This window comes from Talpa occidentalis, unplaced genomic scaffold, assembly GCF_014898055.3.
Source record: "Talpa occidentalis isolate TD23 unplaced genomic scaffold, MPIMG_talOcc4v2.1 talOcc4.13, whole genome shotgun sequence".
Taxonomy (NCBI): domain Eukaryota; kingdom Metazoa; phylum Chordata; class Mammalia; order Eulipotyphla; family Talpidae; genus Talpa; species Talpa occidentalis.
Window position 1 is genome coordinate 82293919 of NW_023601322.1, and position 12219 is coordinate 82306137.

Here is a 12219-nt window from a genome sequence, read left to right on the forward strand (position 1 = left end):
TGTTTGCTTGTTTTTAAGACAGGAGATAGAGTGCTTGAATTTTCCCTCAGTCCCTCTTAAGCTTGTTCACATGAAAAGGGTAATGACCCCATAAAGAGAAAGAGATGGATGAAGTAGATAAAAGAGCAGATGACTGAAGGACCAAGGTGTCAATCCACTGAAGGGAAGCACAATTCCAGATGTCCCATCCCTCAACCACAATATAAAACCCAAAGAAGTGGGCCTCCCCGGTGGCACAGCGGTTGAGTGCTGGGTTGCGAAGCTGCCCACAGCCTCTGCGGCGCCGGTTCGATCCCTGGCTGCTCCCCGGCCACCAGAGGAGGGTCCCACATGGTGCGCAGACCTCTCCTGCCGCCCGCTGCTCCCCTCAGCAGTGTACTTCGGTCCTTCTGCCTGCTCTGCTCCCCGCTCTGGCTCTGGTGAATTCTCTCACCCTCTGCGCTTCTGACTGTACCCAGTGCTTGTATAAATAAATAAATAAATAAATAAATAAATAAATAATTTTGAAAATCTAAAAAAATAAATAAATAAATAAAACCCCAAAGAAGTAAAACTTCCTTTCCCCTCTTCACAGTCACTTGTCCGTCCACGCTCAGTACCTGTGCCAGGCAGGGCATGTATCAGAAGGAAAAAAATTACCCCAAAGAGATTTTAGTCTATGAGACAAAACTGATATTAAGTCCACATCAGATCTAACAATTTTCAAAGCACAGATACTTAAAAAGGGGGAAAAATACAGAGAGCTGGGAAATAATCTAGCGGGCTGGAGGTGGGGTGTTGACATAATGTAGGCACCGTCTAAAATGGACACCAGATACCTGTAGCTACTAAGGGATTAAAATGTGCCTGGTGGTCCATGTGGAAATAACTGTTTTCATAAAATTAATCTCGTTCGTTTCTTCATATCTTTTAATGTGGCCACCAGAAAAACTTTGTTATATAAATGGCTTGCTTTATATTTTAAGTTACATATAGGCCAGCACTGGCCTAGGGAGACAGGAAAACATCACCTCCCTGAGGAAGTGATGTGGGAGGTGAGAGGAGAAAAGGAAAGTCATCCCATGTGAAAAAACACCACATCTGAAGAACCGGCGGAGGCTCTCTTGTGTGACTGGCAGGCAGAAAGCCGCAGGAGAGGAGCTCTGGGAAGCGGCTATTCAGATGAAGTTCCCTCAGTCTTGAGGCCCGCAGATGAGCATTTCCCATGGCAAACCTTGAGAACCATCTCAGGAAACCACTGCTTGGTTTTGACCATGAGAGGTCAGTACTTCTCAAAGTTGAATATGCCTAAATGAAGCACCTGGAGAGCTTATTAAAGGGCAGGTTCTAGGGCCAGATCTGCTATTTAGTCATGGAGTCTGGGGCAAGCCTTTCTATCAAGCTCCCCTGTGATCCGAGGGTGCTGCTTCTACTCCCAGACCACGCTCTGGGAAGCGAGGGCCCCAGCATCACTGCCATCCAAGCACCTGGACTTTTGTAGATGACCCCGGACTCTGAGGAATCTTCAACTACGAGATACTAGGATTCTGATTCTATTACTTGAGTTTCTTTTATGAAATGATGACAAAGAGAGGTCAATTTTGAATGATAAGACAGAGCTCATTAAACACTGGAAGACTAAAGAAAAGAGACTTGCTTTCAGTGAGAAGTGGGGGGGGCTCTGGGACAGGCACTGATGGTCTGAAACTAGTAACAACACCCACTTCCTAATATACACTCCTACTTCTGCCTCAGATTAGGGTGATGGGCCTGGAAACTACTTCTCCGCATGACAGGATGGAGACATCTGAGGAGGACATCCGTGTGAGGCCACACTAGGTACGAGGCAGTCTGTCTGTCTCAGTTTTTCCTTGTCCCTGTGTTCCAGTTCTCCCGCCACCCCCCTCCCCCCAAGAGCCTATCTCATGACTTCCGGTTTCTCATCCTTCCATGCTGCAGATTTCCTTCACCTCGTTTCTATCAAGAAGAGATTTCTCTGACTATCCATATGTTATCCAAATAAGATATATTTCTTAGAATCCAATAAAAATAAACCAAAACCTGGGTGGGGAGTCTATGAGCCCCTCCCCCCAAGTTTCCGCTCCCTCTAAAACTGACCCATTCCTGACTTCCTCAATTCCATCCACATGCTATTAACCTTTTAGAAAGTCAGGAAGCCATCAGAGTTATGACTAAATAAAGAAGCATTCCAGGAATGAGAAGGGGCAAAGATGTATTGTATTGAAGCTCCATTATGTTCCAGGCCTCACGTTATTTCTGACACATTCGAGTTTTTAACTATTTTCTCACCTCTGCTCCCATCTTACATAACATTGACTTGTACTCTCAGAAGCAGCAGCGAAGGGTTAATGAGTTAAAGGCAGAGCTAGCCTCTTTGTAGACAGAGGGCAGTTCTGCTTTCATGGGTTAAGTTGTGTGGTCCATTCCAAATGGTGGCAATCTATACGGTACAGCTGGAGAAAAAGGCAGTGGCTAGAAACCGTTCTTCCGTTCTGATTATGGTCACACAAAACATAGGCCTCAGGGAAAAAACACTAGAAAGAAATACAGCACTTGTGTTTTGGTGGTGGGGTAATTGTGCTTTTCTTTTTTTTTTTTTTTTTTTTTTTTTTATAGAGGAGTGCTTTATTTATTTATTTATTTGTTTGTTTGTTTGTTTTGTTTATACATGCACTGGGTACAGTCAGAAGCGCAGAGGGTGAGAGAATTCACCAGAGCCGGAGCAGGGAGCAGAGCAGGCAGAAGGACCCAAGTACACTGCTGAGGGGAGCAGCGGGCGGCAGGAGAGGTCTGCGCGCCATGTGGGACCCTCCTGTGGTGGCCGGGGAGCAGCCGGGGATCGAACCGGCGCCGCAGAGGCCGCGGGCAGCTTCGCAACCCAGCACTCAACCGCTGCGCCACCGGGGAGGCCCTAATTGTGCTTTTCACTTCCCATTTTTTTAATAAGACAAACTCACTTTTAACAAATTTTTTTTAAAAGAATTGCTTTATTTTGTAAACTCCTCATCTAGATATTTTATAGCATGTGCATTTTTATGGTAGTTAAAGATGTTCTGGTCATAAATATTAGTCTTTTGCTGCATCAGATGGAAGAATACATGTTTTGGAGATCTGAGGAGATGTTTCTCTGTTCTTTGGAGCCCAGTTTATACAACATCATGTGAAGTGGATCAATCAGCAGGCCCCCCATTTTTGCATAGAAAAACTGGGGTGTAAGCCAGAGGTGTGGGGGGTGAAAGGATTCACCAGAGACAGAGTGGGAGCAGAACAGGTAGATTAACTAAGTACACTGCTGAGGGGAGCAGAGGGAGAGACAGGTGAGGTCTGCTGCATCATGTGGGTTAGCTACCTGGTTGGAGCTAACCTCAATAGGCCTTTCAATCAGAACTGCTATACCAACTATCCTTCCATGCTTTTAACATTAAACCTTAATAAAAGTGGAAACAGAAGGTTTATATGCTTTACATCATCAACTATGTCACAACAAGGTTGAGGGGACAAATTTCTTATCAATTTGTTATTTTTGGTGCTAGCTAAAATCCATGAAAATCTTAGAAAATTATGTATTTCTAAGAGGCAGAGTTTATCACAAAAATCACATGCAGAGACTAAAAATACATTAAATGTTCAGGGCTTTTAAATACGAGTCCAAACTGACTTTTCCCAGATAACATATTTAAAAAGTATGTTTTTCCTTACTTGTTCTACCAGCCATATTCTCTATTATTTAGATATAAAAATTCTTTCACATCTAGTCTCAAGCACATCCAAGCATCATTTCTTGCTGTTACATGTCTGAGTTTCCAAACCTCAGTGTACAGACATTCTCAGATGCAAAGCTGCGTTCATACTTATCTGCCTTTTTTCCTAAGAAAATTATCCAACGAGCTTAGCAGATCCACAGTCGAAGGAATCACAAGACACTTAAAGCACCATGAATTGAAACAAATGTGTATCTGAATGTCCAATTAATTTTTAAAATCTCAAAGTCAATGAAATTGAATATGTTTGATTTGAAGACCATATGTTGACATAACATATTCCTCCTCATTGGGAGAAAACCATAGAGCAGAATGAACTCTCCCTGTCTTGTTTTGTCTTCTTTTCTACATGAGCAACAGGGATGAAGGAGGAATATGTGAAGATGTATCACAAGTAACTTGCTTTCATTGGCACAAATTTTTCACACAACTTCCTTGCCGCTACCCCTTGATCTTGCTATCAGCCACACGTGGCTCTTGGACTAAAATTTCTCCTCAGTTGGATCGACTTCAGACACGTCATAAGCTGCTGGTGTCAACAGGCCTGTTTCAAGGGCATGGGGCAGCTCCACAACTTTGGGCAACTCTTTTACCCTCTGTTAGCCTCACTTTTGTCATGAGGAAAATGGACGTAAAATGGTCCTCACTCAGAATTCTTTTGAGGACAAACAAGTCTACAGAGGACCCGCATTGAGCTTGGCACTGGAGCACCTCAGAAGTAACTCGAAGTCTCAAGCGCACATGGGAAGCTCCTAACCAAGCCAAGTTTGTTCTCAGCCTTCCAGTTCCCAGGGCTTCACCTCCCTCCTGCCTTCTTGTGGTATCAGTCCCTCCAATACTTCCTGTCTTTCAACACCTTTCTTTCAAAAAGTTGACACCCAGCCATAGTGTAGTTTAATCAGTTTAAAATATTACCCCTGCCAGGGGAAAACAGAGATTTCAGTGGGAACCAATGCCTTGGCCTATGTTGGGAACACATGGGCACTGGTAAGGCACCCGTCTCACACCCAGCACTGCTCTGCTTCCTGGGAGTCCACTGTGTAGCTGGCCAAGGGGCTAGGGAAGAAGTGGGGTGAACCCAGGGCTGTGCATCACAGAGGAGCTTCTAAGGGCCCACCAACAGGACTCCTAGGAAAGCCCTGCTCTTCTCAGAACACTTGAAAAACTGGGAGAAAGGGAAGGTACGAGTTTTGGCTTGGGAGGCCCGTGGGAGGACAGGAAGGGAATGTGGTCAGTCCTGACGGTGGACCTGTGGGTCTGGTCTCGTTCTGAGGGCTCCAGCCAGAGGGGTGCCATTACATCACCATTCACGAGAGAGCAAGAGCGAACAGGATACACTGATGTGGGGGAAGGGGCACTCAACCAGGAGACAATACCAAGGGTGACTGCCATCTCCAGACACTCACCCACAGGGGACAGTCCTTCTCTATGGCTCCTAAGGAAGAACCAGGATTGAAGGAGGAAATTCAAGGGTCACTGCTATTGGCTGAATTTAAAAAAGTAACCTTTATGGATGGGCTGACGATGAGCGCGTGAGTCCCCTCACTGAAGTGGTCAAGAGCAGACTGGGAGTCCATGGTCAGGATAATGGAGATGGCCCTCAGGGTCACAGGGACTGAGGACTGCATACGTTTATTTATCTTGTTTGCCTTTTTTTAAAATTTTTTTTAAAGATTTATTTATGCATACAAGAACTGGGGTACAGGCCAGAGGTGTGGGGGATGAGAGGATTCACCAGAGACAGAGTAGGGAACAGATCAGGCAGATGTACTGAAATACACTGCTGAGGAGATCAGCAGGCAACCTTGAGGGTCAGCTCCCTGGCCGGGGATCGAACTCGTGCTGCAGTGACTGCGGACAGCCTCACAGTGCTGACTTAACCCCTTGCGCCACCAGGGAGGCCCTACGCTCCCTTTTTCTAATGAGAGTTATGATTCTACATATCAAGGCTTCTTTCCAGGCAATAGGATGCTAGAAAAACTGCACTCCTGCAGGCAATGCCCTTCACTGCACTTAGCATAAGTCATGACTCTGAAGACTGTGGTCAACAGGGCTCTACAGAGCCCACCTCCCTGACCGCACCCCCTCCATGATGACCACGCTGCGGCTATGTTGGTTTTCTTTCACTTTCTCACACGTTCATCTCATTCCTGGCCCAGGAACTTCACCCTTGGTACTTGCTACTTCCTCTGCCTTCAACACTGTTGGTTTTCACTTGGCTGGGTCCTTCTAACACTGCCTGAGCCCCCAAACTCCTTTTCCTCCCTAACTCCCACAATTTACTCTATCGCAGTGCCTCATGTCACCTCTTAACACTGTCTGAAATGATCTGCTTTATTTATTCAAGATTCACATGTGTAACTTCTGTCGTCCCCAGAAGGTAAGCACTCTGAAAAAGGGACTATGTCTACCTCTTGCTCCTTGTCCTGTCCTTATGCCCTAGGATATAGAACATTTAACATATAGTTGCTGCATGAAGGAACAGATGCATAAATCGTCCCAAGAACATCTGGTCAAAGACTTGTACAAAGATAGATGTTAACTTTTGACAACCCACACAAGGTACTAAATGCTTGACAAGGCTTAGGTAAAGAGAAAGGTCTATGTGGTAGAGTCTATTCTAAGTGGCAGGTGGTCTTGGGAAAAAATATCCCCAGGGGGTATCTTCTTCCAAAAGAAGATACAACCTCTTCTCAGAAACCAGTGTCTTGGACTATGGTGATGGCGCACGGGTGAACTGGTAGTGGGAATTTTACAGGGACTATACCTCAGAGGAGAGAGCACACATTGTACAGAAATAAACAATGAGGTAAAATACTTATAAATAAAATAAATTAAATTAAAAAAAAAGAAACCAGTGTGTCTTTTGTTGCCACCTGTTTGAAAATCAGCCACACAGATGGAAATTTTTAGCATTCCTGGAGTGAACTCCAGGTGGCTGACACAAGACAGACTGGCAAATACGGGGTATTCTACATCTGCAAAACATGGAACTTTGGAGAATCCATCAATTCTTTCAGAAAATGGGGGTGAAAACTCCACTGTGCTGTGATTTCTTTCAAAAGAGCCTGCAGATAACTGGACAGCAATGCTCTGGAAATATGACTTTTCCCATGTGCTGCCTTCCCTAGGATCATTATGAGCCAGTCTCCAAATGGGCCATCAAATGGGGGAGTGGTCATACACGTCTAATTATTGTTGATCACCTTGAGCCCCAGGTATTTGCTCTGGGTGAAGTTTCTGAATTTCAAACTGGTCTTCTTAGCCACAGAAGAAATGCTAACATCAATTATTGTGAAAGTGGGTGGAAGTCACAAGATCTGGAGAAAAAGGAAGGAACCAGTCCCAGAAAAAAGTTATTTTTAAAGGCTTCCGTTAATTCACTTAACTTGGTGAGCAAGAGTAGCTATTTAGCAGAGAAGAAATTCGCCTTAGTCAATGAAAGAAAATGGTGGCTTAAAGGGATACTATTTTATGTTATTGCCACTGAGTCCAGCTATCAGAGAAGTAGATATAATGGGTAAGAGGAGAGATTTTAGACACCTACTTCTTGAGCTTTGAATCCTAGCTCCACAACTTAACTGCTGTGCAACTTTGTTGTTGTTTTTTTTTTTTTTAAGATTTATTTATTATGCATACAAGAACTAGGGTACAGGCCAGAGGCGTGGGTTGGGAGGATGAGAGGATTCACCAGAGACAGAGTGGGGAGCAGAACAGGCAGAATGACTGAAATACACTGCTGAAGGGAGCAGTGGGCGAGTCAGGAGAGGTCTGCTGCACCTTGTGGGTAGCTCCCTGGCTGGGGATGAAACTTGTGCTGCACTGGCTGCAGATAGCTTCACAGCGCTGTGCTTAACCCCTTGCACCACCAGAGAGGCCGTGCTGTGTGACTTAACTTCTCTGCTTTGCCCCCCAGTTTGCCCATCTATAATATAATCCTCCTAATAGTACTCTGCTCACAGGGATTTTGAGATTCATTGAGTTAACATCAGTAATGTGCTAACAAGAGCCTCTAGTCTGAAGTGTTTACTATTATTTCTTCATTGTTACCACTGCCCCTCCACCACCACTCAGTGAAAGAAAAAAGAAAATCTTGCCTTTACAAAATGCCTTCAGACACATCACTAATTTTGATCCCAACAACAGACTGATATCATAGGTAGGACAAGTTTCCTTTTTATTTGACAGAGAGCTAGTCATAAGTTCCAAGTTGAAGAGCTGATAAATGGCTGAACTTGAACCTAAAGCAGGTCTTTGTGAGCCTGAGGCAGGAGGCCCTATCACTGATGAAAGCAGGGGTTCAGCTTTGAGCCAGAGGCGCCCCTTGAAGACAGGTCCTGATAAGCCCTGTGGGCAAAGTCTCTGTTCAACCTACTAGAAGCTTGAATGTGTGTGAAACCAAAAACTAAATAATCAAAAATTGCAGGTAAACGAAAAGTTGCATTGGAACTTAAAACTCTTTTCTATGATATTTTGGACCCCAAATCAAACCATGACTTTCACTCACACGAAAACCACAGAGATAAATAAACCTAGAGAGATTAATTATTTTCCCTGTCTCATCTAAGCAAAATGTCAAAAGAAAACAAACAGTCCAGGAGAAAAGTCAATTAGCTTTGTAGGAGTCCTCTGAGTTAGAAAGGCCTAGCATTCTAGTAGCTGCGTAGGTAAGGAACAGCTATTTATTTTTAAAGGCGATACACATAATTGGAGGATTATCTTAAGCCTTCCATCACCCATAGTTCTCAAGACTCCAGTTACTGTCAGAGGGGTTCGGGGTTTGGCAAGGTTAATGGTGATGCCTTAGAGTAATTACTTAGTAAAATAGTAAACATCATTTCATAGTTTAATACCCTGGTATCATTCCCATCAATACCCTTTTATTTTTTTTAATTTTCATTTTGCCCATCACAGAGAGAAAAGGAGAGAGGTTTAATTTGATTTGCAGAGGGAAAAACAACCCTGAATGTACTTTTTTTTTGTCAAGAGTGGGGGTGGAGTGTCAGGAGAAAAGGTCAACCAGCTGGTTTTCATCTCTATGCCATAATTCTCTGTTTAGTTTACACTATTAAACTCCAAAGCTTCGCTTTCATCTTAACTGTTACAGTATGCCTTATTGCAGATTCTATCATGTCGCATCCCCGATAGGGTTTCAGGCTTTGGCAAAGCACCATCCCCCAAGCTGGTCCTCACCATATGGGGAGCAAATGCATCCAACATTTTTTCATTGGCGCCTGCATCATTATGTTTTGTCACCAATGGTTTCTCGGGTTTTCAGTAAATTGCTGTGTATACTGCGGTTTGGGGCTGCTGTGATGATCATCCTTTTATTTGTACACGGTCCTCATTAGGGCCTCCCTGTCCTGTGAGCCTTTGGAGGGTGACCTGACATCTGTTTGTAGAGCGTACTGGGGTGGGGTGAGTGGAGAAGTCATATGAGATAAAGAAAACAGCAAACAGGAGCAATCACAAAGTGAGGGGGGCTGCTTCCAGGAGCCCCCCACTCTCAGCAGGAGGGGAGGGGATAGGAAGGGAGGAGGGACCCTACCTGATCTGTCTTCATTTTGCGTGTCACATCTTCGGCACAGTTCTGGGATGGTCTTCAGTGATGTAACTGAATACTGAATGGGAAGCCAAAGGAGAAAGGGTGTAAAATAACAGCTTAATAAAAGAGCATACATTTATTCACATTGGCTAGAAAATCAAAATACAGGAAGTGGTGCTTGAGCACAACATGTCTATCCAGAAAGTCAATCAAATACAACCCTGAAGGGCTGCAAGGGACCCTGGGAGCCTCCCAAGTTTGGCTCATGAGTGTGAGGCAGGTGCAGAGTAAAAACTGGGCCAACAGGGTGGGTGTGACCAGGAGACTTTCTACTCCCATCACTTCTGCTAGTTTGGGGGAGATAGAAGAATTTTCTGAGCTTGAGAATTATCAGAAGATGGCCCAAATGTCTGCGTTCTGAATTTTTTTTAAAGATTTATTATTCATCCAAGAACTGGGGTACAGGCCAGAGGTGTGGGGGGTGAGAGGATTCACCAGAGACAGAGTGGGGAACAGAACAGGTGGATTGACCGAAATACACTGGTGAAGAGAGCAGTGGGCAAGTGAGGAGAGGTCTGCTGCTCCATGTGGGTAGCTCCCCAGTTGGGGATCGAACTCGGGCTGCAGTGGCTGTGGACAGCTTCATAGGTTGTGTCTTAACCCCTTGAGCCACCAGGGAAGCCCTGCATTCTGAATTCCAAGAGTGAATCTATATATGAAAAGCCAAGGGAGGAGCATTCAGTTGCCCTCAGAACCCAGGGCAGCAGGAGCTGGGTCGAGGCTGGTAGGATGATGCCTGTGTCCTAAGGTTACCACTGATTGTACTGTGTGGTGTCTGTAATTGTCATGATAAATACCAGGGCAAGGTAACACAAGTGAGAGAAGCAAGGTCCCGTGTTTGAAAGCTCATCTGTCTCATGTATAGATTAGCTAGAACTGAAGGAAACCACCTTGCAGGCGCATTCCCAGCACCAACTGAGGGGCTGGCTATCAGGATAACAAATTATGACATAGGGGGCATAAAAGCAGAAGCGCTAAAACAAATGTAAAATCAATAGCTGTGATTTATGGGGACTCCATTGGATGCCAATCAATCTTTCTCTAGAGCATCGTCTTTTAAACCAAAAAAAAAGGATGAACTCTTTCTTTAACCAAAGGCCAGGTCAGGAACTATCTTCAATCATACTTTAATTCATAAAATGCAGCTCCCAAAAAACACTTTGCTCTGTATCTTTAAGAACAATATTTTGACGTCAGTGAGTATGTATTACGAAATGCTTCCCGGTTTCAAAATTGGGGGGCTTGAGGAAAAAAGAATTTGATCTGAAAGAAGAATGATCCCAAGAAACTCATTAGGATTATTCTAGCATTACAGGCGAGGACAGGGCAATTGGGACCCATTTGTCAATAAGAAGGTGCTTTATTTAGCTTGATGTTGATAGATGAAGCAAAATGTCTGCATTGAAAGCACCCCCATCCCACAGCGCTTTCCACACAGGATCAGGACAGCAAGACAGAGAGAGGGGCAGTTGTAGCTACTGTCAGTTTGCCAATTGCACGTCACAAACAAATTAAATTTCCAGTCCTTCCAAGTGAGAAATGAAATCTCAAATGACTAATTAGAGAAATTACTCTTACCTGTCTGATGCAATAACATCCTGTTTATGTTGGCTGTCCCTCAGAGTACAGGTGCTGGAGCAAATCTCCTGACATACTCAGTGGGGTGGGGGAGACTGCCTCTTATGCCAAAGATTAACTTCAAGGATTTTTTTTTTCCTTCTGCATTATATTCTTTAGGAGGAGTCAGGGGTAACAGGTACAGAAAGCATTTTTCTTGTTACTAATAAAGCACCTTATGTTTCTGGCCAAGTACAAGCTCTCTAAGGAATCTGGTAGCTTCTTGAGACCAGCTGGTACAGGTTAAATAATTACACAGTCTCTAATTCAATTAAAATTGGGCCTTTTGTTTCGCCTGCCATGTGCCCCATGAAGCACCCCTTGGCAAAGTCTTACCCTCTCTCCTTTTTGGTTTTCTTCCAAGGCAAAATTTTAGAAAGAGGAAATTTAAGATTGATTGTGTTTAAACAGAGTTAATGATAAATTCAGTATGGTTGCTTATGGGGCTTAGTGATAAATATTTGATTAAACTGGGAGCTGTTATGTGTTTCCAGGCACATGCATCCTAAAGGCCACATCCCACGCCAAAGCCAGGCGTGCAAATCACCATCTCTTTCTACATGACCTCAAAGGTCCCCAGTGAGCAGGAAGCTTTATTTTGATAAGGTTTACATTTGAACAGCACAGACTGCCCGGATGGTGTGGGGCTGAGTCACGGGCTCGGCTAGCCCTGTCCACAGCCTCAACCAACTTTGCTTCTCTACCCAAGATCAAATTGGAAAGCACTTTTGTAAGGGATTAATTTTAATTCCTTGGGAATAAAGGCCCTGAAGAAAAAGTCAGTGCTGCTCCTGGTAGTGGAAATAAAAGAAACAATAAAAAAGGATGATGTGTTGGCCCAAAATGGAAGTTTTGGATTATCATAAGAATACAGGCAGTGATTCTCATCTACGCTGTGGTCAAATGCATTGTTCTTTATAAAGACATGAGAAAAAAACCAATGTCTGGGTTTGTTTCAATAAGTATAAGCAGTGCTCTTTGGATAGAAGATAAAACTTAAGGGAATACTGTAAAGAGGATGTGATGTGAATGGGGTGCAGAGGAAACACAATTCATAGAAGAAATGTGCAAAATGTTCTCACATTTGCAAATTTGGGACTAAGCAAATGACCCAGAAAGCCCCTCTTGCAGGAGTGAATGAGTTACCATCTGGGAGCTGAAAAGGAAAGCTTCCCAGGCTCTCATCCCAGCTCACAGGACAGATGGCCTTTTATAAGAACTGTCAGATCACCAACC

At 44.1% G+C, this 12219-nt stretch overlaps 1 protein-coding gene across 12 annotated transcripts in view; it reads right to left on the reverse strand.

Moving 5' to 3' along the window:
• SNCAIP (synuclein alpha interacting protein) overlaps positions 1-12219 on the reverse strand; it is a 158553-nt gene that overhangs the window by 49905 nt on the left and 96429 nt on the right. For all 12 annotated transcript variants that reach the window (XM_037509464.2, XM_037509463.2, XM_054694495.1 and 9 more), the window contains one exon: positions 9310-9382. In XM_037509464.2, coding sequence (XP_037365361.1) covers positions 9310-9382 — 73 coding nt within the window. The remainder of the gene's footprint in view (positions 1-9309; positions 9383-12219) is intronic.